Here is a 27,667-nt window from a genome sequence, read left to right as displayed (position 1 = left end):
CCGACCTTCTGAAAGGATTACTAAAATCACTAGTTGGACACCCATTTTTCTACTTGGCTGACATAGTTTGGGCACCTCTGGCTACAGGGGGCACTTCTCTCCTTACCAGCTTCTCTCCGTGTGCTTTTCACAGACCTGAAGAACCTCACTACCATAGTCAGGCTTCCTAAATCTGTGTGTTATATGCAATAAAAGATGCAGAAAAGGGAGTGCCCATCCCTTTATCTTGATGCCGTTACCAAATCTCAGTCCTGGAGAAAAAAAATTGTCTACAATCTTGTAAAAGTGTCTACAGTCTTGTAAACTAACTTCATTCTAGAAAATCAGCATTTCTGGAAAATGTCTTTAACGTAGGAGATTAAAATACAAGCAATTTTTAAGGTAATTTTTAAAATAACAATCTTACTATGAAATACAACATTAGATAATGTCTTCCTTTTTCATTCAAAGACAGGAGTTCACCACAACCCTCTACACTACAGAGCAGATGAGAAGTTAACTCTACAAAGTTAACTGTGGAGAGAACAGATCTGGACAGCAACAGAAGGAAAAACTCAGAAGGCAACCAGATAAAGCTCAGAGGAAGACACAGTACTAATAAAAAGGAGAAGTTGTGAATATTTATCATATCCACAGAGGATTATTTTTCTTCTAACAACTAAATGTACTTTTCCTTTCACCTTTGGGCAAACGTCAAGACTACAAAAATGAAAAAAGTTACCTCATTGGACACATCTACAACCAAGTTATCGTCACTCTTGTCCCCATCACTGTCCTATTAAAAATAAATAAATATAGTGTTCATTTCAATTAGTACAGTAAGAGCCCAAACAGACTACGCATCTACTCAGACATTTTTTGGTTTTCCTAAAGAAAAATCAAACAGCCTTTCATTAAGTTATTAGCAGTAGGGAGAATAATTAAAAAGGAAACACAACACCTTTTTTCTGCTATAATAGTAAAACCCAAGTAAGGTAGAACTAGTTGAAAAATGAGGATCTCACCATCAGTGCAAGATGGTCGAAAACCCCTCCTTTATTACCATCATAAACAGTGCTATCACTTCTCCTAAAAGAGAAAGGTACTCTGTTCATACACTAATCTTATGATAATTTAGAGAAAGTACTGTTTGTGCATACCTGGAAAAACACCAAAAAACAGATCTCAGGAAAACAGAGCTTTTTGGCATGTTTGATGAATCATCTTCCTTAAAGTGATAGTACCATTTTTCCCTTTTTTTCAGAAATGCAAGTTTTTAAATCAAAAGTTCTGGGAAGAAAAAACTTCAGAAATGCCAAGGAATTTCAACATTTCAGCCCAAGAAAAGCAAAATACTTGGACGTTCCTAAACAGAAATGTTCTACTGGAGCTTGTCAAACTGCATTTTGACTGTTTCACATAGATTGATGTTCACCTGAGCTGGTCAACTAATGATTGCTTTTACTGTATGCCTCTGGGTCCCTCTCTCCAACAGAGGCCAGGATGCTCCAGGATGCCTCTGTAACATTCTGTTACAGAGGTCTAGTGATTTCCACAGCACCCCAGAGTGTTTCAATCAGAAGGCAAGTCTTGACTCAAAATCAAACAAAGAAATGAAGTGAATATCAAAACTTTAAATTTTTGTGGGAAGAAGTTTGACATTTCCAATAAAAGTACTTTTAGTTAAAAAGCTTCTACAAAAACAAACCAGACATACAAGATTGCTCAACTATCCTCCATCTCTTGCTTTCAAAATGCCAGAGCTTTCACTCAGGCATAAAACTAAAAACTTTCTAAACTAAACTCATAAAACTAAATACTTTCTCTCACTTCAGGCCACAATCCTTTAAAAAACAAAACAAAACCAAGCCACCCAAAACCAACCAGACAAAAAAAAACCCAAACCAACCAACCAACCAAAAAACCCCACAAAAATCGAACAGAAAAATACTCCCTAACCAACAGATAGTTTAAACCCTTCCCTTCTGTTAATAGATTAATCTTGCTCCAAGAAATAACACAAACATATTAGGGATCCAAGAGCGCTGCTGGACACAGAATGGTCACTCTATTTGCTACTCAGGAAGCTATCCAATCAACGGGTGAAAACAAAGGACATGGAAGCTTTAGCTCCGTTTATCTGCCACCTCTTGAGAAGCATGAAGCAACCAGAGTGCTAGAACAGGTGAGAGAATGTGGGAGGAAGGGACACTTGTTTGCCAGAAACGCCCCTCTGGAGGAGGACAAAATTAGTTGCAAAGCAATCTTTAAGTGAACCCTAGCGACTCTACTCTGTCGTCTTAATAAATACAAACTTCCTGGGACTATCAAAGGCCTTTCCAGCAACTTCTACTAACATTAGAAGAGTCTCCTGACTAATAAATTCATGCAGTGAAACTACATAGGTACTAATATGAAAATTAGTCAAAAGTTAAAAAGGGGAAAAAAATTCACTTTTTATTCTTATACCAAAAGCTACAGGTCCTACAATTCATTTATGTCCCTTTTGACAAAAGCAGTATTTCCTTGTCCCTACAACGGATTAATCTAAAATGAGCTCAAAATCAGCAGATGTTTATTTGCTTAACTGGTGGACATTCAAAAAAAAGTTATCTTCAAGACTGGAATAAATCTGGACTTTTCCAATATCCTTGCTTTGCTCCATTTTTTAACTTGATGTTGCCTTTACCTGTAAAATCTATGTCAAACAAACAGAGGGCAGAACCATACTTAAAATGTGGATTAAAAACTGCTTCTACTGTGCAATAGCATCCTTTACATTTCTTTATGGTAGAAACACAAGAAAAACAACTAAGTTAAGCTTTTTCTTCCTTTTTATATCAAGCATAGCTTAAGAATGCTTAATCTCCAAATATTTAAAATTAAAAATGCCAATAGAGTATCAAACCCTTAAAGTTGAGGGAGTAACATGGGGAAGTTTGCCAAACCCTTCTGTAATCAAAACATTATTATTAGAAAGTGGTGGAAATAAAACTTGTAAAACCATTAACAGCACTAAAATATCTAACAGCTGCTCAAAGATATTATCCAAGTGGAGAGAAATTAAAATTACCCTACCAAATACTGAGAAAATAAAATGGCACCTAGTTTTCTTTTGGGTTTCAGTAACCAAGAACTAATTAGTGATCCGAATCACATAAACCAGATAATTTGCCACATTATTTCTGTATCAAAGTACAGTATCTTCTGATAGATTTGAATTTTGCTTTTCTCACACCAGCTCTAGTTTCTTAGGCCTGTTTAAGTACCATCCTGTGTTTTGGCTGAGATTTTAGACTTGAAGTCAAAAGCCTATGTGAACCTTCTGACATTCACACACATTGTTGCACTGAAGTGTCTCTTTGAAACCAAGCACCAAGCAAGCTAGTTAAAATTGCAAAACACAAAACTCTGAACTTTCAATATTTCAGTTCGCTTTCTGCTGAAATTGCCTTATCAGTCAGAAGTAAAATTCAGTAAGTTGGTACAGCTTGATGGCATATGTAATTTGTAATGGTAATTACAACTCAGCATGGTAATAACTACTTAGCATTAAAATTTACCAAACTCCTCTCAATAACAAAATCCTCCGTTTCAAACAAATGTAGTTTCTAGAGAAGTCCAGAAATAAACTCTTTCACTCAAATAAAAACTCTGAAAATGCCCCAGAGCACACACGAATCCCAAACAGCCACTCCTATTTAGGACTATTACTTCACAATATCCTAAAATACTGAGTCACTACTCTACCCAAAATTTGAATCTTGTGCCTCTCTGGCACATATATTCATGTACTACTTCAGCTATAGGAAAGTTGCCTTGGTCTTCACACGTCTATTACTCCTCATACAAGCACGGTATGTGCAAATAAATTAATCATTTCCTTGACACAGATTTGCTTACATAGTGGCTGGAATCCTTATCATCCACCTTTCTCTTTTTGATGTCATTGGCATATTCAGGGCCATTCCTGCGTTTATCTGTGCTTCGTAGACTGTCAGGGACCAACAGAGAATTACTCTGTAACGACAAAAAACAAGGTCAATCAAAAAAATTCCTTTTAGGATTCCTCCATATATTCTTAAAAACCCAAAGTGATGTGATAGATGTTTTAGAAATGTGATACGTACTTAGTGTTTTAATTCAATTTAATTCAAAACAAAGTCCTCCAGGCAAACAGACAGCTCCACGCATTCTAAGCAGCTTCGCTTTTCATTGTTCAGCTTACCAAAAGTTTAGTTCACTTGTCAGTCACCATCTATTTAACTAATTAATTCAACTGAATTTATTATTTAGGAGAAGAAGGCTTGCAGTTTATTCATGAGCAAGTAACAAAGATTTTATTATTTTTATAATGTTCAGATTACATATAATAAAAGAGATTTACTACACAATCTGATTGATCAGTCACTTTCAGAACATCATAAGTAGATGAGGCTTTGGTACCTACACCTGCAGGTATGGATAGATGAACAGCAGTTTGCCTTTAAGGCCTAAAATAACAAGTATGTGCTGAATACAGTAATTCAGTAATCAATTGTTAGCTGGAGTAAACTCCAATTGGATTCCTTCAACAAATGTATTGCAAACAAAGATCAAATATTTTTACTTCCAGCATAACATTCACTACTAGTGTGAAATTAAGGCTAAAGTGTTGCTTAATCAGACTTGATCTGAAAAACTGAGGCCAACACAGACACACAAAAGAAAAAAGCTAAGACTAATCTTTTCCTCAAACTACATGGGCTGCTTTCATTCATGCTAAGTTATGCTAAGTACAAACTGTTGACCCAAAGAGCATTTTAGACATTTTTCAGTCACATGACAATTTGATATGCCTGTGATTCCGGATTCCCACCTCCATCTCAGTTCCAGCTAAAGCATTAAAATGTGTTACAATGAGTTCTTTTAAGTGCAGGATTAGCATATGCAAGAGGGCAATTTGTTCACTGATGTGTTAATGCTGTGAACAATACTGAATGGGTTGAGAAAAAAATCTCCTTTCACAAAGACCTGGTAAGCCCAGATCCTAAAAGCCAAGTACATGCTTAGATAAATAAATATAGGCTCACATAAATATATAAGTAAACACGCGTTTACATCCATACACGCATCTCTCTCAAGAGAGGAGTCCAATACCAACATGAACTTCAGCGTAAACCCTCAAAAGACATATTTAGATCTACCGAAGAGACAGAGATATTTACTTGTAATATATCATAAACTTACACAAATAGCCAGAACTGTGCACTGAATAGCTTCCCCTTTAAAACCTGAAGACATCAAGATAGTTTTGCTCAGACACAAATGTTTAGCCCCAAGGAGAAGGACAAGGAAACAGGGTACATAAGGCAATCTGAATCCTCTTTTTCCTAATTCAGAAGCTGCACTTTAAAGCCAACTCTAAGCTCTTTTATTCATGACTATTCAAGCTAAACAAATGCCAAAGGGCTTACATAAAGCATATAGGAGGGTCTATTGAAATTCAGTATAAAGAAGCTCAAAATAATGTCTTTACCAAAATGTTTTGTGGCTAAAAGGTGGGCTTGTTGGATCATTGAACTAATTGCCTTGACAAATACATTCGGAATTTAACCCCTTATCTCCTCCCAGATGCACACAAATTCAGGGATTCACTAGTCTGAAAACCATTAAAACTAATTTTCAACATTTTTATGTTAAATCCATCATGCTTGTAGCTGTAGAAACATCTTAAGAAGCAATGGGAACACCTTAAGAAGCAAGATGTCAATTAAAACTTGACTAGAGGTGCTTTCCTCCTAAGGAAGAAAGTATTTTGGTTAAGAGATACTTTCCTTCATAAAAATAACTAAAAGTATCTATTTTTCTATTGAAGAATTTAGATTGAAACAATTAAAGCAAATGCAGTAAAGATAATAAATTCACCTCCTCATTTTAATTTTCAAAAAAATGTGAACAGCAGAAAGGTGGGAAAAAGGCAACATCTGGAAAAAAATTTAGCAAACCTGCTATTTGGGAGTAACAACCTTTAGGCATAACTACAATAGCTGATTTTTTTTTCTTTTAAATTTTAGTCTACCTAGACAACGCTGACAATATTTTATACTGTTTGTCTTGTAGATTTTCAAAACTGTGATATATAACATAGGAAATCCCAGCTCCCACTGTGTCCTAAACACCAAACAAAGATTATTAGATTTGTTTTTTCTCTAAAAGACTGATGGTTTCTCACACAAATATATAATTATATCACAAGCTTATTCTGCAAAACTTATCCCCTATGGTCATATTTACACCACCTTTCTATTACTTATCACATTAATTTAAACCACTGTTCTCTGTGATCAGAGCATCCATGATAGGAAGCTGTTGTAGAGCAGCTCATTTACCAACAGCTATATTAGATTAAGAGCAAATAAGATTGTGCTTTTTTAATGGCAAAATCTATGAGTAAACTCAAAAATTAAAAAATTACTGCTTTGTTTCCCATAGAAGTTCAAGAAAGTTCTAACAACTTTGACTAAAACCAGGTAAAGAAAACCAGCTTGCTACTGTAAACTACTACCATAACTCAAACTACCAAATATGTAAGATTTCATTCAATAATGTGAAAATATGAATATTTTAAGATAGTGCAAATAGTAAATCCAGAACACTGAAGAACAAATTAAATAAATGAAAATACAAGAACCGGTAAAGAGCTGATCATATAAGCCTTGGGCTAATATCTCTCACCCTTGTAAAGTTAAGGTTCAGAGAACAGTGAGAACAGCATACTAAAAGCCATCTTTCCTCATTTTAGCTTTGGTAGGGTTTATACCAGCTGTATGTCTACTATCAAACAGGGCCAGTCAGAAGACAACAGCAGCAGCTTTACAACATTAGAGTTTCCATATTGTCTCTTTAGAAGAGTGATCTGTTTAGTTCTCCTAACTAGGTCTACTAACAAAATAACTCTACAGAAATTTTCAGCTGGGACAGCTCTTCAATAATGATTCAGCTTATGCAAAAAGGGCAAATTATATATATATATATATATACATATATATATACACATACATGCATAGTTTGTATCCTAAAGAGAAACTGCACAGCACCAAATTTTATTTTGTCTTAATTTCAACAGATTAGATACATGACTGAGGATACGCCTTTCATACTTTAGAGTTCAGTTTATTAAGGATTACCAATGCAACACTTACAAATCATGAAGCTCAGATCAGAGGAAGTGGTAAAAATCAGTTTCATGTGTTTTCCAGTCAGAATTACCAGACCGAATAAATGCTGTACAACAGGCAACTTGCGATCCTAAAGCAACTCTGCTGCCAGCAAAAGTTAAATACTAAAACCACCAGAAGGCAAATGTGAAACAAAAAACCTAGTCCTGATGCACAGAAAGAATATAGGTTCCCTACTAGGAATATAATGGACATTACTCAAATGCACGTCTTTGACTGCAACACTGCTCCCCACAGGAACCACTTCCAAACCTCAACTATGCGTGCCACAGGCGCAGGCAGAGAGTATCTCATTTATCCCATTATTCCACTTACAATACAGCACAGACAATTCATACAGAATAGTACATACAGAACTGACAACTGACTTTATGCTGATCATTACATCAATTAAATAACAGTATTTACATTACATCTGTGCACATGGTTCAACTGCACCTGGTCCCAGTTAAGATGCTCTCTAGTGCTGGGCTCTTTAGTCCTCTCACTCCCCTTTTCCCCAAAGATGTGCACACACATAGGCTGGCTCTGTGCTGGGCCATTCCCTGACTCGCTGTAGATCCATGCCAAGGACAGCCACCAGCCATCACAGCCAGTTACCACAGCTAACAACTTGGGCTTGCCTGCTGTGCTCAGTAGAGCCTCTGTGTTTATTTTATTTAACCATGTATGGGACCTCTACCCTGCCGCTGTATCACACATAAGTGCTATCTACAGATATGCAAAAATAGACGGGAACAAGTGCAATTCCTTGCTGAGTAGGCAAAACAGGATCAAGTCTAACAACTACACCCAAAACATCAGTTGCTCTTTGTTAGGACTCACTGACAGGAATAGAGTAGATGCTGGAAGATGGGACTTCAATATCCCCCAGAGAGGCAAAAGGTTGCACTCAAAGCTATTCTACTCCAGAATCATTAACTTCAATTTGTTCAATATGTTTACTGCAAAACAGTGTCAAAAACCCAAAAGCTGACTTATGAAGTCAGTAGGTTTTGTGTTAAATTACTCCTGATGGAAAGCTACTTGACTTCACCTTTTTTTTAAGCACCATTTTAATTTATATTGATTTTACAATCGGAAGACATTAACAAGGAATAAGTTGATTTCAGTATTTTTGAGCTACTGTTTGCCAAAATCAAGGTATCCATAAAAATTTTTACCATACCATCTCTACCCCCTTGCCCTTTGTCATCAACCTTATGCTGCCTTCTATCAGCTACAAACTAAACTGCAACATAACAACCCAGAGCTCTTACACATGAGCAACCTCTGGAGCCATTCTGTCTTCAAAAAGTCCAAGAAACATACTTGTGGTATGCTGATCAGTACCATAGACTTCCATGTAACAACTGTTATTAATTTCTTCCACCCATTAAAAGAACTAAAACACAAAACAAAACCAGCTTGCACATAATATCTTCCAAAAAAGTAGCACTCAGTTGTTCATGCCCACCTTCTCCAAGACTGGGAGGTGAAGAATAGGACAGAGAGCTCAGGACACAGAATATTTTTCAGCTGTAGGAAAAGATCATTTGCTTTACAAAACAATAGCAATATTTACGCTTAACAATGAAGGTAAAAAAATGTCTGGGAAGATTTATGAATACTTCCTAGGCCTTAGAAAATAAGCTCAGTATTTTTCATGAGGACAAAAGATAAATACTGTAAAAAGATAAAAAGATAAATAATGCAAATCCTAAACACACAATGAAGTAAGATTTCACTGTCTGAAAATTATTACTGTTACAACAGAGTGCATCAATACATTTGCATTTCTGTGCTGTCCAAAGAGGATACTAGAACAGTGGGAAGACAAGTGATAAATGAATGCCTAAAATGAGTTTGAATACTTCTGCAAGCAAGTTTCCTAAAGAAAAAAATGTGGACATCAAAGTTCTTTTATATTGCTATCTCCCAAAGCTTTCAGTTTCCATTGCAAAACTTGCTTCCTTTGCCTGGCTTCACTACCTGCAGCCAGAATTTGCCACATTAGAAGGGATGCCTGCATTTGCACAATAACACAACCCAGTTTGAGATGGTTAAGAGATAAATCAGCCAAAACCAACCAGCCACTACCCACCTAGGCACGCAATTTAAATCTGACAATATGGTTTTAGCATTCATGTAGGAAATACACTACTATAACTAACTTATATGTTACTCATTACACAAACAAGCATTTACCAAAAAACTTTTCTTCATTTTACTTTCTGGAACTTGAGCTAATATAGAAAATTAAAATGTAGCCCTTGCTATTTAGATACAACAAAAGTAGTTAAACTGTTCAAAATAAAAAATAATGAAGCCTTGTCTGTATATTCATATATAAATACAAGAATTTCATTAATTTTGGTGTATTTCTATACATACAATACATAAAAACTTCTTACTGCTTATCTAAGGAGACTTCAAAAAAAAATAAACCCAGATCTAATTTAAAAATTAATATGCTCCATTTTGTCACAGTATGCTTTAACCCAAAGTAATGTCACAAAAAAATCAATTTAAAACCCCATAGACAGGCGCTAAATTTTAACTTTTCAAACTGACATTGCAAGCTTTTAGCTTCTACTGATAGTGCTTGAAGGTCATGCCAGACATATTTGATAGAAATCATATTGTAGAACTGCACAGTAATACCAAACATCATGGTGAATTTAGGTAACTTACAAACTGCCTGGAGTTTGGTGTCTTGGATGATGAAAGCATGCCTGTCAGGATTTTTAGCAGCACCATTACTTTTAAAATGTTATTCTAAAAATCAAATTAATTTTATCTTGATGATCCAGATGTTATAAAGTGATTTCAACCACACATAACCAAACAGACCTACTACTATCCCTTGTGTACTTGGAACCCATTTCTATTATCCTTAAAACTATATTTTACATTAATAGAAAATTCCATTAAAAATACAAGAGAATTAGAGAAGTTTGAAGAGCCCATAATACCCAGCTGATAGTTAAGTTTGACTCTGTGGTTAAAATTATCTCTTGAATTATTCTTTCATTGAAGGTGTCCTTCACTGTTAAGATTTTGATGTAACAATGTATTTAAGCAATTTTAAGTTCAAGTTCACCTGTATTCAGCTAATAAAGTTTAAGTTAGCTATGCAGTATTATCCTGCACTGAAAAGAAAAAAGAAACTAGAATTACCATAGTGTAGTTTTCAAAACTCAATATATCCACATGGCAAAATTCCTTTACGATATAAAGCCTCAGATTATTTAAAAATTAATTACTGATAAAACCAGCATAAAAACAAGTCTGCTTCAGGTTATAAGCAAGCAATCATCAGTTAGACATATGGATACAGAAGCAACTGCAGCAATAATTTTACATAGCTTAAGTAAAATTTACATCTATAATAAACTAAGCAAGTGATCCTGCAACTCTCCCACAACCCAAAAGTGAGGTTTAATTTTTGATATTTTTCCTTCCATAGGCACAAACTATTCTCAGCTACAAGATTAATTCAGAGTCCAAATTTCACAATGCTGAGCACCTGATTTAAAGTTCCGAGCCTCGACCAAAATTACTTAAAATTAAACTTAATTAAACCAAATTATATGACAGACAGGGTAGGGGAAGCTGGGACCAGGGCAAGGACACGAAACATAACAATCAAATCAAAGCACAGAGCCATCACTAGCTGGGGATTCCTGCAGTCAACTAAAAGCACTCAAAGTATGTCCCACACAGAGCAAAAAGCCCTTAATAAGTCAGAGACTTCATAAGAACACAGCTTAAAATTATTTCTGCAGATGCACTGCCATTAATAATAAGCAAGCTGAAATGAATGTTTCTTGCTTAGTAATCTAAAACTAAAAGACTGCTGCAAAAGATATGCAGATAGTTTCCAGTAAATAACTGTCAAGCAAGCCTTTTATCTATATTAAATAAGCAGTAATAAAAGTCAGAAGTTTAGTACTGTACAGCTATCTGTCAAATAATTTTTCCTAGTTCTTGTCTTTTGTAATTGAGAAAAGGAACAAAATAGAGCCAAAATTCACCTCTGACATAAACAAACAGAAATGAGCTTTGTTACTTGAATTAAGCTGCACGTGACTATCTCTAACAGATTAATACAGCAATATCACTTAAAAGAAAACAGCATGAAAAGCAGCAAGTAGTTCTTTAGAGGGATTTTCAGACAAGGCCATGGCTATTACAGCTTATGTCTACAGGGAAAAAAGTATCGCTGTAGGAGTTATACCTGAAGCACAATTAGGCAGTAATGACATTAGTATGGCTTAAACAGATGCAGTTAAAAAAACCTCCTAGGGCTAAACACCGTCATGACACATTTAAAATTCTCACATTTAAGTTTCTCACCTGTTCTCCATCTCTAATTCCTGAAAGTCTTAGAGACTAAAAATCTTAACTCTGGACTAAAAATGCTGTATTTGCAACATCCTTTTTGATTTGCAGCTTTGTGCCCTCTTTTTGCCTTCAACAAGCAAACTAAAGTTCAGGTTTACCTTAAAAGCATTCTACTCAGAAACAAGACTCCTTAATACAGTCCAATAAACAAATGATCTGGTGTTCTGCATAAACCAAGACATATCTTAACAGAAAACACATATGCCTTGTATCATGAAAATAACTAAAAGGAAGACAATACAGACAAACAGCACATCATCGGATTATTACATTACTGGAAATGGAAACATTAGCAGGAATGTTGGTACTTACTGTGCCTGGCTCTCTGTCTGCTCCCGCAGTAACCAAGAAATGGACAGACATGCCCGTTCAGACACAGAGGCAAGAACAGAAATAAAAAAGGGGGGAAAAAATTAGAACACAAGCCACAAACAGTTTTAAAATGGCTTTTATTTATATAAGTCATTGCACATTCCTAATACAGTGATTTCCTGAAAATTACAGTATTTTGTAACCATGATTTACAGTTTAACCATATACAAAGCCTAGTTTTATTTCATGACAGAATAAATTATTTTCTTTTCAAAAATTACTCAAGTGCAATTTTGTCCAATATCTGAGTACTAGAATTTAAGCTTATGAAACTAAAGTAACAGATGCAATTATCTAAATCTTTTCTTTGAACACATTCACTTCAAAATTTAACTTCTGTTCCCCCTACCTTCCCACCCATCCATTTAACAACATTACTTTCTTTGAAAAAAATCACCATTATGCAGTTTAACAATTTTCCACAATATGGTGCAGGCCACTGTTATTACAACTAAGCATTTACCAGGATGTCAAAAGGCCCTGCAAAGTACAGAGCAGGTGACACCTAGTGATCCCCTTTAAAATATTGAAAAATTCCAAGCTGAATTTTGCTTCAGTGGTTTATATGCAGACATTTTAAAGTTTGCCAACAGTTTTTTTCATTCTATATAACTTGATTCTTTAGAGATGCATATAATTTGCAGCAATGCGCAAATTTGACAATGTCCTAATCAGGCCTGCCATGCCTCTCACCTCTGTGGTGGTCTGCATCGTGATGCTTCTTGTCATCTTTTATTGCCAAGTGAGACTGCCCACCCAAAGCACTGGAGAGGGCAAGAAGGCCAGCACTGCTTCCAAGTGGAGGGATTCCTGGAGGCTGAAGTCCTGATGGATGTGGTGTTAGAGGCACTGGAGGTCCATGGCCATGGGAGAGATGCTGAGCCTGCAACTGCTGCTGCTGTTCTCAGTGGTATCACCATCCCCAGAAGAACAACGTACAGCACATAGTTAGGGAAGGATAAGGCAGAAGTTCAGTTAATTACTGAGAATCTATAGTTATTTTTGACATTCATTTGTTTCCTCTTAATCTAGCCCCTCCCCTTTAACCCACCGCACTATATACACTGCATTGTATCATGAGGTCCGAGAAAATGCTGCTTACATCCCAGAAAAGCTAGCTGGATACTTATTTTGCAGCCTGACACATAAGTTCAGCAATTATAGCTTGTTTTGGGCAGCTACTGCCTGCCACAGCATCTCTGGCAACAAAGAACAGCACAGAAGAATCAAACACCTTTCCCTTTCTAGAGAAAGCTGTATCACTGTTCTGAAAAAAAAAAAAAGTTCCAGTGGCAAGATTGATTTAAATTCACATCCCTCTCTTCCCCCAGTTTGGAAGCAGCAAGTACCTTTCTATCCTGAATATTAAATAATGTAAAAGATATAATGAATTTCATATTTAGTAAAGTTTAATTTGCATTTTATTCTAGCCAAGGTTTTTTAGGGAAAGAGGGGAAATTATTCATGATTTACTACTCTGTTTAGGAGACAGCTTTGAGCTGAAAACCCAGGTATTTTAGATAGCATAGAATTTTCAACAAGAAACATGGTATTAATGAATACTTCCACCTATTTAAAAAGGAGCTTGCAAGATCAAAATCATAGCGAGTGGACATACAACCCTGCAACCAATCTGCTAAAATAATCTGTAAGTAATTTTAGAAACAGAGTTTTTACATTAGAACATCTTTCCAATAGTTTAAATATTAAGATATGTTCTAGTTAAAGCTTCCATGGTTTTATTAATGTTTACCAAGTTCAGCTATCCATTTAATTTGCCCAAAATGCTTAGCAAAGGTTTTTTTTAGAAAATGAAGCTTCAAAAGCACATTTAGCTTAGTCATAGCTCCCATAATCTGCTCCAGGTTAACAGGTATTCTGCCTCTCTCTCCTGCTTCCTTGTGTCTGGACATGTGAATAGAAGACAGAACAATTCTCTCCACCTTGGCCACTCTCCACTACCCCTCTGCTCAAGACAGATACCAGGAAAAAGCTAGAGTGCCATCCAGTTAATGAGATTGAAAAGGAGACAAATAAACATATGTCTGAACAGGATGAACTCAAGTTTGACCAGGTGAATGCTAGTGGCCCTGTAATAGCACATAAAATTTTTACAGAACTGCTGCTAGCTACTAAAATCATACCTGGACTGCAAGTTACAATATTTCACACATCACACAAAAAAAAACCAACTCAATTCAAAATAATGCGGACATATTTAAACTGTTTCTTTATGTGTGAAGTCTTTTCAAGACAACTTGTCAACAATACCCGTACAACATCTACTGGCATATGAATGAATTTATTTATTACTATTTATATATATTACTACTGAACTCCTATACTTTTACTTCTCATAACCCCATCCCCAGACATGCCTTGAGCTATTTATAAAATTACGCAGACACAGGGGCTGACATTCAAAAACTCCAAACTGCACTTGCTAATTTTTCACTTTTCTGCTGTCCCAACTGTCATGCAGCAGTCATTTACTTATTTTTAATTACAAGACAATATTTAAATTTACCACAATCCAATTAGTCAATTCTATAAAGCCACGTATTTACCAAATCCTTCTCACAAAACATATCAGGAATTTATTTCTGAATGCTGCATAAAAAGCCATGCTAGTCTACACTTCAGAACAAACATCTGGATCATCACCCTTTTCAATATGTTTAAAAAACAAGGTAAAAGAGAACTTATTCTTATTCTACTAATTTAATGTGTTTACAAAAGGCAACATTTTGAAGGAAGCATTAGGAATAATTTTGATTTTAAAGTAGTTAACACAGTAGACCACTTTCTACAATATCAATCACGTTTTGCTAGTGAAGCTTCCCTTAACTGAAGTAGTATCAGTAAGGAGCACTGTAAGGTCTGACAGGTCTGCAGAGGTTTGGTTTGGGGGTTTTGCTTGTTTTTTGAATCCAGCCTCTAAACAATATGATATCCCTCTCCCCACAGTATTTAACAAGACTTCAGTATTTTCCAGCACATTTCCTCAAAACAGGTGATAACCTGATATTTTGGGAGCCTCTTTCAGAGATGGTAATTTAGTCATCTCCTTCCTCATTGACCACTTCAGCCAGATCAGTCATCTGCACTCTAGCTCTGAGGCAGCTTCAATCAGCAGTACTGTCCAGCATTGTTGGCATCCGTCTTACTTGTCCCCAGATGCACTATCACCCCACATTACCTAGTTCTGTATGCAACTGCATAAGAATAAAAAGTGATTTATTGCTTCGAAACTCGTTTCATGGAGAAAAGCCTCCTCTCTCCTCCAACAATAAGCTCAAATCAGCTTCTTTTGCAGAGTGACCACAGGAAGGTTGAAACAGAGAACAGGAGTTAAATTGTTTCCATTCTTGTCCCTACAATTTGGGAAGTGTACCAAGATAACCCTTTATCCATCTCTCTCCTGCTTGGTTTAATTAGCAAACAAGTTAACCCACTTGATTTCAGGAAGTACAGGTTAACGTTTTAAGAAATGTCAGGGGCATGTTACCTGCCATTTCCCTGGCTCTGGTTTGTAGCCTACATACCACACATTATAAAAGAATGAGAAATAAGGAACAGATTAAAGCTTTATAAAAGGTTCTGAAGCTGAGACTGGAAGGGTTGCATCCTGTGCTCACTGGTGGTATTGCACACAGATAGTAGGGAGCAATGGGCAAGGTGTGGTGTGAGAGCTGCAAGTGCATTGCAAAGCTGCTCTGCACGTTTTTGCAGCTTTGCAAATGGTTACTTACACGGCATGGTACACAAAGATCTGTAAATATGGCACTACATGAAACTGATTTAAATCTGAAATCCTGATCTTGGTCTTTTAAGCCACCAAAGTTATGTAAGGATTTCATTTTTATTATCTGATGTTCATTGCTGTTCAGGACTTTAATATACTGATTTATTGCTTGTGTTATTTATTCATAACAGGTTTGAAGTTCTCCCTAAGAGATGAAGTATCATCCATAAAGATGATCCCTTCCAGAAGTTCATATTCTTTTTATTTAAAAAACTTTAATTTTTAAAAGCATATTGTATTATCCTTGTAGAAGGGATAAAAGGAATATGTGCTGCACACAAAAGAAGAAAATAAAGACCAGGGAGAGGGCTAACAGCAATGTTCACCAGATGCATTTAGTAACTAAACATTTGCCATAGTAGATCCTACAAACAATTATGTTATGCATATAATCACTTTCCCATCACTTCAAAGACACTAATGCCTGCTCTGTAACCTTTTAAGAGCTTAGCAGCAGTGAGATATAAAACGGAGTAGGCTGGCAGCAGTATCATGGTCTACTAGGCATGTTCATTAGCAGTTAATTAAAAACTAGACATCTGCCATAAGAAATGTGCTCAAAAAAGGATGAGTAACAGGTCTGTCTTAGTACCAATTATTATCATTACTTGCAGAGCAAAGGCTGTGTCCACTTTCAGAGGAAAGTGGAAAGGTAGAGAGGAGTGCAATGATGCATACTTAAGTGACTGCACTTAAGATAATTAGCCACAGAAGTGATTTTAAAAATATCTGTAGTTCACCTACCATTTTGTTGCAAACCCAGATGTTCTTCATATTTGCAAGGGCAGAAAAGGAATTACAAACTCATATTACTGTACTGTTTAGATGTAGGTTTTATTGGCTCAGATTTGTATTTCCCAGTGTCTCCATAACTAAACTATAAAGACCCAAAACTTGGCATACAAAAAACAGCATTTTGAGGAGCTCTGAGCAAGCTCCTCCTAACAATTTTAAAGGTAGAACAGCTTTTTATTTCTCACATTTTAGGCAAAGTCCAGCTATGAAAATGTCTTTAATCAATACTTAAAATGTGGAATTACATTTTCAACCTTCGACAAAGACTTCCAAAGATAGAGTTAGTATGTCTTCGTGAAACAGCTCCTATAATTAAACAGTGATAGGTCTCCCTTAGGCTCCTTGCTCGTAGAGAACAAGCTCTTACAATCCCACTCCTCACCTATAAGCAGCTCTGGTGAGGTCTCAAACACCTGATTTTACTTTGACACCTTTTTCACTTAAATATATGTTTTTTAATCCTTATCATTAAGCACTTAGAGCATTCTTCTGTTCTTAAACAGATATATGATATACTCTTCGGTATCTCTTGAAAAGCGCTGAATTAAAAATTCAGCTGTGATTGTAAATGAACAGTGGAAAAAAGGTTATGCTTTATCCCAGACTACAAGAGCTGTCTTCTCTTGTGCTTTTCTAAATAAACACTTGAAAAATAAACACAGAAAAAAATTTCCAAAATCTTATTATCACTAGCATCAGTAATACTATCAACAGTTGCCTCCAAGTTCCACAGAGGTGTTCTGAGAAAATATCTGGAAAACACAAGTCATTTAGAGACCTAAAATGTAAAGGACACTATTTCATGTCAACTTTTGTAAAACAGAAGAAATGTGATTTTGTTCAACTCAAGCAGACAGAAAGACATGAGAGAAAAACACATATTACTGTGTTCAGTTTCATTATCACATTCACTTCCTTTCCAAAGGGACATCTTCCGGTCTTTCATTTGCTTCCTTGAATTTCTTAAGGAAATGAGAGCCTGCATCAAATATCTGCAGCCAACAAACACAAGAGGGACACTGTCCGAGAACATAAGGTAGTTGATCAAGGAACAACCTTTTCCCTCACTGGTTTAGAAATATTTTCAAAACCAGTACTGCAAATATAACCTTTTAAAAAAAGGAAGTAACTCAAGACTATGTTCCTTTCACATCCCATTTTCTCCCTCATCCTAAAACACTCAAAAGCCCAAAGCTGTATGTACAACCCGCAGTATGAGCAGTGGAATTTGGCAGGAGGAAACTCAATAGACACTCTAAGCCGTTAATTAATACTCACATTTACATTTCTGTAAGTACTTTCCAAAGAATATTTCAGCTATAGGGAAGAACATATTTCAGGACAACAAACAATCACTTAGAAGAACATATTCAATTCTTCTACAAAAGTGACTACATCCATGGACATGGGAACAGTAAAAGATACCATCTACTTAAGGCTTCTGGCACGTCTTTGATATGGCCCCTCACAAAATTCTTGCCACTCAAACAAATAGTGCATTGGGGGATGGATTATTACATGGATAAGGAGCTGGATGGATGACTGCATCTGAAGAGTCAATGAAACTTAAATCAAAGAGTCAATGGCTTCACACTTCTGTGGAAAACAGTAACGAGTGGTGTCCCTCAGGAGCACAAAATGTGACCAACACTACTCAACACTTTCATCAATAACACAAGAAATGGGACTGAAAAAACTGTGCCTTTTGCAAGCTTGCAGATGACACCAAGCCATGCAGTGCAATTGATTCACTTAAGGGAAGGCGTGACATTCCCAAGAAGTGGGACCATCTTACGAGGTTTTAAACAGGTTCCACAAGGCCAAATGCAATGTCTGGTACTGAGCTGTGACAATTCCTAGACTGGGTGGATGAAGGGCTTGGGAATGGCCCTGCTGAAAAGGACTGGCGGGTGCTAGAAGATAAATCACTGGATTACTGCATCTGCAGCCCAGAAAGCCAACTGTATCCTGGGCTGCATCAAAAGAATTTGGCCAGTGGGTCAAAGGAAGTGGTTCTGTTCCTCTTCTTCCCTCTACATCATGAGATGCTCACTGGAGTACCATGCCCAGCTCTGAGGTCTACAGTGCAGAAAAACATTAACCTGCTACAGCAGGTTCAAAGAAGGCCCACAAAAATGATCCAAGAGGGCTGGAACACCTTTTCTTTTCCTAAGAAAAAAATACAAAGTTAGGGTTGTTCAACCTGAAGGCTCCAGGGAAACCTTACTGTGACCTTTACACACAAAGTGGGTCTGTAAGGAAATGGAAAGACTTTTTACCAGGGCCTGTAGCTGCAGAATAAGAGCCTGTGGTTTTACACTGAAAGGTGGTAAGTTTACATTGGACACAATGACAAAACTTTTATATTGCGGGCGGTGAGACACTGGATGCCCCATCCCTGGAAGTGCTCAAAGTCAAGGTTGGATGGGATTCTGAGCAACCTGTCTCATGGAAAGTGTTTCTGTCCCCATGGCAGAGGGGTTTGGTTTGATCTTCGAACGTTTCTTCCAATCCAAACCTTTCTATCATAGGTAAACAGACTTTTTTGTGAAATATCAAATATGCACCGCTTACTGCTCCACTTCCCAATTTTGTTTTGGCAGCAGCTGTCACGTTTCCTTCTTGATGCTACTACATGCTTATTTTTCCTTGATAATATCACCACACAAAGTGTGTTAATAGTCCCCACAAAACCTTCCTTCTGACTTATTTCAGCCCTAATCTTCAGTACCACTGTAGCAGTTTACAAAACTGAGGTCTGAGTTTGCTTTCTTTAGCTGACTGTGAAGAGCGGCTGATACACCAGACAGCTGAGATAACATTCACAGACAACTCAACAGCCTGGAAAAATGGACTCACAGGAATCTCATGACATTCAACAAGGGCAAGTGCAATAACCTACACCAGGACGAGCAATACCATAAACTTATATATGTTGGGATCCACAGAGCTAGAAAGCAGATTTGCAGAAAAGGTCCTTTCATACCAAATTGTGCATGAGCCAGAAGCAATGTTCCCTTGTGGAAAAGTAGGTGAATGGCATCTTAGGCTGCATTAGACAAAGTATTGCAGCAGGTCTAGGGAGGGGATCCTTCTCTACTTACCACTGTGGGAACTACAGCTGAATTACTGTGTACTCTTCTGGGTTTCTCCTTACATGAGACATAAACAAAACAGAGAGCATCCAACAATATGTCTAGAGATGGCTAAACAGTCACAGGTCTCCCAGCCCCTCCTCATATGACATACCCCAGATCTCACCTTTATAGCCCAACACCATATGGCCCGATGAAAGGCAAGAGGCAATGGGTGCAGAGTAACACAGAGGTAGTTCTTGAACATTAGAACACATTCATTTTTGACCGAGCCCTTGCACAGGCTACCCAGTGAGCTTTGGAATTTCCATATTTGAACATACTCAAAAGCTGTGTGGACATGGTCCTGCATAACTGGCCCTAGGTGATCCTGTTTGAGCAGGAACAAGTAGATCAGATGACCTCCAGTGGTCTCTTCCAACTTATACCAATTTTATGATTCACAGACTGCAGAATCATAGAATGCTTGAGGCTTCAAGGGACCACAGGGGGACATCTGGTACAACCTCCCTACTCAAGCCAGGTCACCCCAGAGCACATGGCACAGGATTGTGTCCATGTAGTTCTTAAATATCTCCAGTGAGGGAGACTCCAAAACCTCTCTGGACAATCTGTTCCAGCACTAGGCCACCCACAAAGTAAAGAAGTTCTTCCTCATATTCAAGTGGAACTTCCTCTGCATCAGTTTGTGACAGTGGCCTCTTTTCCTATTGCTCAGCACCACCGAGCAGAGCCTGGATCCATCCACTGGCACCCTTCCTTTAGATACTGATAGGCAATGATGAGGACATCCTTGTCATCTCAATCCCTTCTCAAGGCTGAACAGGCCCAAATTTGTAAGCCTTTCTTCATACGTGAGATGGTCCAGTTCCTTAATCAACTTTGTAGCCTCCTGCTAGTGACAGGCCTGCCACTAGACCATGCCAATTCTCACTGCTTACTGTTGTCTCCTTGTTTAAACAAGTTTTCGACAAGTGAGTCAGGTACCACTATAATGTCTTAATTTTCTAACTACTTCCTTTGAAATATTTGTTTATTTTGGTCTATTTGGTTTCCTCACTTCCTCGTCTTCGAAATCCTTTATTCTGACAGGAAGAAAGCCACATTCTGCGACAGTAAACAAACTCTAAAGCGCCCACCCCTGCATGTCTAGCTAATGACCCAAGAATGTGGGTTTGTAGTTGTTTGAAAACTGTCCGTATGTGAACAAGCCACAGTGCCTCATGTGGGAAGAGAATGTCCCTTCAGAAACAAAGAATAGTGTCTTCAGCAAGTCTTCCATCTATAAACCACATGAAATGTCACTGTACTACAGAACATTATGTCCATAAAAGGACAGCATTGGCAAAAACTATTCAAAGCTGTATATTTCACACATAAGAATCTGTGTGGCAGTGGCATGATTATTTAAAGGCCAAACTGTCTCATGGGTAAAATCCTGTTCCTTTTTCATGCTTTAATAAAGGAGATGTATATGGTAGTGTCTTGGGGTCTTCACACTGATTTTCCACTTCCACAAAAAAAGCAAATGAAACCCCTCAACTTTACTGGGAAGAGAATTCATATCAGAAAGGAAATATCCAAGTCAGAAAGAAGATGAAGTTAACTCAAGTCTATTAAATTTCTGAACAGAAAGCTCTTCAAAGTTTTTCCCATTTCCTGTTTTTGCTTGTTCAGACAATGCAAACCACACTAATAAGTATCAATTGCACAACATTTTTAAGCAGTAAAGGGTGGCATAAATTGCCTCTCATAAAAGAGAAAACTGATGCTATACTAGGATAAAGGCAGCTTGCCACACATATTGCCCAAACAGTCCTTTTTTCACAAATTAATTTCAGCTCTAAGGTAACTGAGATAAGACAGAGAAGCTGTATTTCAGGGGTCCGCTATAAGTACAGTAAGCTCCTGAGTCACTTAAACTATTAAAATAGAAAAATAAGATACAGAAGGTCCAACAACATGCTCAAAGTAATCCATGAACCTACTTCAAAACAACATGAAGCCTAATGGAAGCCTGTACCCCAAGGTTCAAAATGACCCCACTATTGTTTAACTTGCTTATCAGTGACTCAGGCAAAAGGACAGATGCCTCCTCAACAAATGTGTCACTGATGACACAGAACTGGAGCAGTGGCCATACTCTAGAGTGCCGCCTTTCAGAAGGGCCTCAAAAGGGTGGAGACATGGGCAGAGAGGAATCTTCTGAAACTCAACAAGAGCAAATACAGGGTTCTGCACTGGGGAGGAATCACCCCAAGCACCAGCACAGGCTGAGGCTGATCTGCTGGAAAACAGCTCTGTGGAGAAGGACTTGGGAGTCCTGGTGGGCAGCAAGCTCTCCATGCGCCAGCAGTGTGTCCTGGTGACCAAGAAGGCCAATGGTGTCCTGGGGTACATTGGGAAGAGCAGTGCCAGCAGGACAAACAAAGTGATCCATCCCCTCTATTCAGCCTTTGGGAAGCCTTCACCTGGTGAAGTTATTAAGGTGATTAGGGAAGTGGAACACCTCTCGTATGAGGAAAGGCTGAGAGAGCTGGGCCTATTTGGCCTCAAGAAGAGACAACAGATGGGTACTCATCAGCGTCTGTCAGTATCTGATGGGAGGGTGTCTGGATGGACCTAGGCTCTGCTCAGGGATGCTGAGCAATAGGACAAAGGCAATGGGCACAAACTGATGCAGAGGAAGTTCCACTTTAACACAAGGAAGAACTTCTTTACTGTGCAGGTGACTGAGCACAGGTTGCCAAGAAAGCTTTTGGAGTCTCCCTCAAGGGAGATATTCAAGAACCATCTGGGCACAGCATTGTGCCATGTGCTCTGGGATGACCTGGCTTGAGTAGGGAGGTTGCACTAGATGTCCCCCTGCTGCCCCTTCCAACCTTACCCATTCTTACATATGTATTCCTTGGCTTGCATGCTGAAATATTTTCTACTTTTATGAGAAATTTGAATTTTTTCAACATGAAGAGAAGAAAAAAATTCTTCCAGAAAGGCTTGGGCTGCTCTTAATTACATGGCCAATACCAGTACACACACAGTACTTTTCGCTGAATCACAGGATCCCACTCTTAAATTTTAATAATGCAGTTAGTTTTATACCTACAAAACTAAGAAACAGGTCTTCAGTGTTTCCCAATGTAATTCAAAAAGCATTTAAAAATTAATATTCAAGGGTAATTTATTAATCATTGATTAGTTTCCACATTACCACTATATATAGCAAGGGAGAAAGGACTCTTATCTTTCCCTTAGTACAAATCTGAGCAGCAACTTTTATCATCTCTGGGCCTTCCTGTCTTACTGTAAACAGCTAGGTTTCACTGCCTTTCCTCCTGGCATCTTCAAGGGCAAGCCCAGGCACCAGAATTAGAAAGATAAGAGATAATACACTTCAGATCACTTTTGTAAACAGTAAATGACAGGTGTGGGTGGCCACACCCAAATGATTCGCCACCACACCCAGTGAATAAGCCCATCAGCTGTTTTTCCACTAAAGTGACCAGCAATGAACTATTTAACAAATTTTTAGTGATAATTCTTAAATGGCAGGATTTCCCATTATCATATAGGGAATAATCATATAGCACTGCCAGCAGGACTGGCATTTTCACTGGAGTAGGTCTGCACTAGCAGCCTCTCTAGGCTGTGAAGCCTCTGTGGGTCATCCCACCACACGCAGGCAGACCCCTGCAGCAAGGATGCAGGGCATCGCCAGCAGATGGAATTCTTCCAGTTCAGTGACATCTTCTCCCCAAGCCGCATTAACACTCCCCTCATAGCTGCACCCACACAAAGGCTTTTGCCAGCAGAAAAGGGTTTTCTTCCTTCCCCTGTGCTTTTAGGCAATGCAAGCCAACCTAAAACTCTCTAGGTTGTACCACATGCAGATCCATTGAAGCATGAGTAGAGCAACACAACAAGCACCTCACAAACTAAAGAAGCCCTTTTGCTTGTCTAGCCTTTTATGTATGCACAAACACATCACACTTTATATGGCATATACACAATATTTTACATCTTAATATATCACTAACATATTGCTACGTACAACTTTTACTATATATTACATTTACTGTTCTGTGTATGTTACATATATAGTGAGTATTTATACTTCTATGTAAAAATAGTAACTTCTATGTAGCTCTTTGGTGTTCTTGTACATATAAAAAATGTGTATTTCAGGGCTCATTTAAGAACAATTCCTGTCTCAAACACTTCATAGCAAAAAAAACCCCAAAAAACCAAATAGAACTGAAACAGAAGACCATGTTTTTAAGGGTCCTTGTATTAATTATGCTATTTACCTTGTTTTTAACTTAGATAAAATCTTGTTGTTGGGTTTTTTTTTCATTTCTTAGGCTAAATTCTGAAGAAATAATGGCTAAACAGCAAAGCCAAAGGCAACCAGGAGAAAAGGATTGCCACAATGGGAGAGCCAGACAAGCCTTTGTAAAAAACAGATGCCACAGGACAGGAAATGTAGAGTCAGAGTCACCACAGAAAAAATGATCCTTGCTCGGGAAAACATGTCTCCACCAAAGGACTTCCCAGACTCTAAAAGAAAGTCAACAAATTCAGAACCACAGTCTCAAAGTGGCAGAAGATGACCTTAAAAATCTCCTGATCCAGACAAGACAAAGGCTGGTTTTCTGAAATCATTCATGTTCCTCTATCACTGTCAGTGCAAGTCAGTTCAAAAACAAAGCTTTTCTTTAACTTTAGACAAGTACATGTTGCCTTCTCTGAAGGCTCAGATGCAAGCCTGAAGCCTCCAGAATGAAGCTGTCAGCACACACTGCTTCTGCTCTGCAGAAACTGCCAGCACATTTCATTTCTGTGGCAATCATAAATTCCTGCTATTACTCACCTTCTAACCTCAAATCTAGTACTTGCCTTTTTAGCTACTGTTAGCACACAACCATCATCCAACAACACTTCAAAAGCATGCTCCTACTGCACAGTTGCCAAAAACAACTAGTTCAAGCATGCACCAATTTGGAAATGACTTACAGATACTACTCTAGAGGGTTTTATTACTGACATGTGATTATCTTAAAAAGTATTTATTTTCCTTCCAGGCTCTTTTAGTCTCCAGAAATTTAACACTTGCTGAACATGACAGAAATTATTAAGTAGCAAGACTTTTTGTAAATTAAAATCCACAAGTTAAATAGAGGATTTGAAATTATACTCACTATCCTTTTGTCCCAGTTAGTACCAACTATAAAAACATTTCAGAGACACCAACAAATCAAAAATATGACAGTCATAAGAAAAGCAGCGCGCTAATCTTTATTTAGTGTTCCAAGCCAAGTCCAGAAGCTTGTATGTTTTCTCTACATTCCATAACAACTTCGACACACCAAACAACAATTACTTCTGAACTTGCATTTAAGCACTTTTGCTAATTCATGCTTTTACTCCCTCACTACTGCTGCTTGTAAGTACTCAATCTGAAGAGCCAGTTAGCCAGCACCTTTATAAATAGTACGAGATACTGTTTCAGGCAGTTGAGTATTAATTTCAGGCAATTAACTGTTACAGCAGATAGCGACCTTGGTAGTTCAGCAAGTACTCTGAAAAGTTCAAAAATAATGCAGTTCCTAGATAGCAGAAATTTTGCAGTTGAAACAAACTCTATGCATATTGAAGAGTTTCTGTGGAAAAACCACATCTTTGTTGTGCCTTTACTATTTCCTGAAGTTATCCTAACAGTCTATGCTAGCCTCTCTCTATTCAAGAGTAAGGAAAGCAAGCTTCTTGTCTAGTCCTCCCACACAGTCCCTATCTCAAGTCTGTCTTGCTCTTCTTCCATGAAAAACACAGCAAGCAGGTTGCTGTTTTCTTGTACAATTCCAAAGTTTAATATTTACAGTACCTGTGTCCCCCTATTCTTCCTCCACCTGCATCTTCCTCTGCACCTTCCTACTGTCAAGTGACTCCATTGTTGACACTGGCACCTAGTTAGAGGTGTATTTTGCTTGTGCAGTCCACATCACTCCCATCTATGCAGTGGCAATTAGATCACCTCAATTTATCAGTGCTTCCTTCTCAAAATCTGTATGGTTCATTCTTTGCACCACTTTTACTGCAAAGCAAGCCAACCTGCAGCTCTACACTGTTCAACATACTAACTCCCAACAACTTTCTCTACTCCTACTCACACTGGGATGGGACAGCTCCATGAACATAATCATCCTTCGTCCTTACTCAACTAACTTCTTTACATTTCATTTCTCCTCATACGCAGTCCAAGCTGAATTTTTCTTTTGTCTGCACCAATCAATTCAGCTCTCCCACCCAACTCCTTTCTCCTCCCAACATACATTTCCAGACAAGTACTGAAGGTTGCATTACATTTTATCTCAGCCTACTGACTCTTTATCTACTCCAATTCCTCCACATATCTCACTAAGTACGACAGCAAAGCAGACATTTGTAAGAGAGAAAAATTACATGCATCTCTTAATTTTGTCTCCTTATACTTAAAAACTTCATTTTTATGAATATTATCCACTTTAACACTATGTTCAAAGCACATAAGCTTTTCTGCTTATACACTTGAATCAAGAGAGGTGAGTTAAAACACTTTCTAGAGAAAGTAATACTTTCCTCTAGGAATAAATAACTTACCCTCTGTGCCAATTACATATATGAATACATACACGTACTACTCCACATTCTGCAAATTCTTGCTTTCAACTGCACTATTCCAGCACTTGTGTCCAACTTCAGTCCCTTATATTTCACCAAAACCATTCTTTCTAAACCAGTCTAAACCAGATCATTTGGAGCGAAGTACACAAAATTAATCAATCAACTCTTCAATATCAAATCCTTCTAACCCTTCCTGAAACCATATGTTCCAATTAGACTTTCTTTTTTTCACACACGTTTTACCACCAAAATTAATTCACCTCTGCTGAGAAACAGACCAGTTTTGAGATCTACAGCATTCAATGCGTACACACTATATCCCCAACACCCAGTCAATAAAAAGGAATCTAGCAAGAGGTACCAACTCACATTTGGTAGCCCACATGTTATCCTATACGAATCTGCCTTCTCTCTGCATTCATATTTGCAGATGCATATCTTCAGATTTTAGCGCTAGTTAACAATATTTTTGCTCAACTGTCATACTTTCATTCCTTTTCTGAAAGCTCTTAGGCTTCACGAATTTGCAACTGCATACTTGGTCTCACCTTTTACTTGTAGTTTGGATACTAGATCTTGATGAGAGCCACCTCAAGTTCTTTGTTTTTTCTTTTTGAGCAAGAACCAAGGTGAAGATTTTTCCATTCAACCCACATGAAGCTTTGCAAAACAAGGAGGGTCTGGCCTGCAACTCAATTCCATTTGATTTTTGGATGCAATTTTGCCCTCTCCAGAATGACTGAGAATACCTTCTTCTGCAGAAAATTGTCTTGTTTAGATACTACCTTTCTTGTTTAGATACAACCTTCCTCTCTGTTGCTGCTCCAAGATTCTTCATTTCCCATCAGTCTACAGAGAGTGGGGGTGGGGGTGAGGTGTCAAGAGGAAACCAAGTTTGGTTAATACCATTCTTTCATATTTTACACACCTTCTCCCAGATTTTCTCTTCTGAGTAGGTCAAGCTACCAATACATATCAATACCACTTCCATATTTTTTCTCCAAGCTTAGTGGCACTAACAATAAAAATCTGACCGTTGTTTGGGGACTGGTATTTTGAGAACACTCATTATCATGCTGACAAGTACCTTCCTCTCTTGCTTTCTACCTTAAACTGGTAAACTGAGTTGCGAGCCTTTGTATTCTAAAAGTAACTACCATGAATCCTAGGATAAAATTAAGGTTTCTATGTGTCTAAAATATGAAGAATATTGCAGGATGTTACTACACAATAGAGCTCCTATTGCCAGAGTTCAGTAATTTAGACTTGCGGTTATGGACTTCATGTTAAAAGTGAGGAGAGTGTCTTGTGCTCACTAGATCTCATTTTATTTAATTTAAAAGAACTAGGCAATT

The 27,667-nt window shown here is 37.7% G+C and overlaps 1 protein-coding gene across 4 annotated transcripts in view; it reads right to left on the bottom strand.

Annotated features, from left to right (window-relative positions):
• Positions 1-27,667, bottom strand: part of TLE1 (TLE family member 1, transcriptional corepressor) — a 79,739-nt gene that overhangs the window by 24,990 nt on the left and 27,082 nt on the right. For 2 of the 4 annotated variants that reach the window (XM_038125873.1, XM_038125875.1), the window contains exons 7-10: positions 12,651-12,855; positions 11,898-11,914; positions 3,883-3,999; positions 722-775 (exon numbers count right to left, since the gene is read on the bottom strand). In XM_038125873.1, coding sequence (XP_037981801.1) covers positions 722-775; positions 3,883-3,999; positions 11,898-11,914; positions 12,651-12,855 — 393 coding nt within the window. Of the gene's footprint in view, positions 1-721; positions 776-3,882; positions 4,000-11,897; positions 11,915-12,650; positions 12,856-16,506; positions 25,983-27,667 lie in introns of those variants that run through there. The other 2 variants (XM_038125877.1, XM_038125876.1) reach the window with 2 other exon arrangements.

This window comes from Motacilla alba, chromosome Z, assembly GCF_015832195.1.
Source record: "Motacilla alba alba isolate MOTALB_02 chromosome Z, Motacilla_alba_V1.0_pri, whole genome shotgun sequence".
Lineage (NCBI taxonomy): Eukaryota > Metazoa > Chordata > Aves > Passeriformes > Motacillidae > Motacilla > Motacilla alba.
This window is presented reverse-complemented; position numbering and strand designations above follow the sequence as displayed.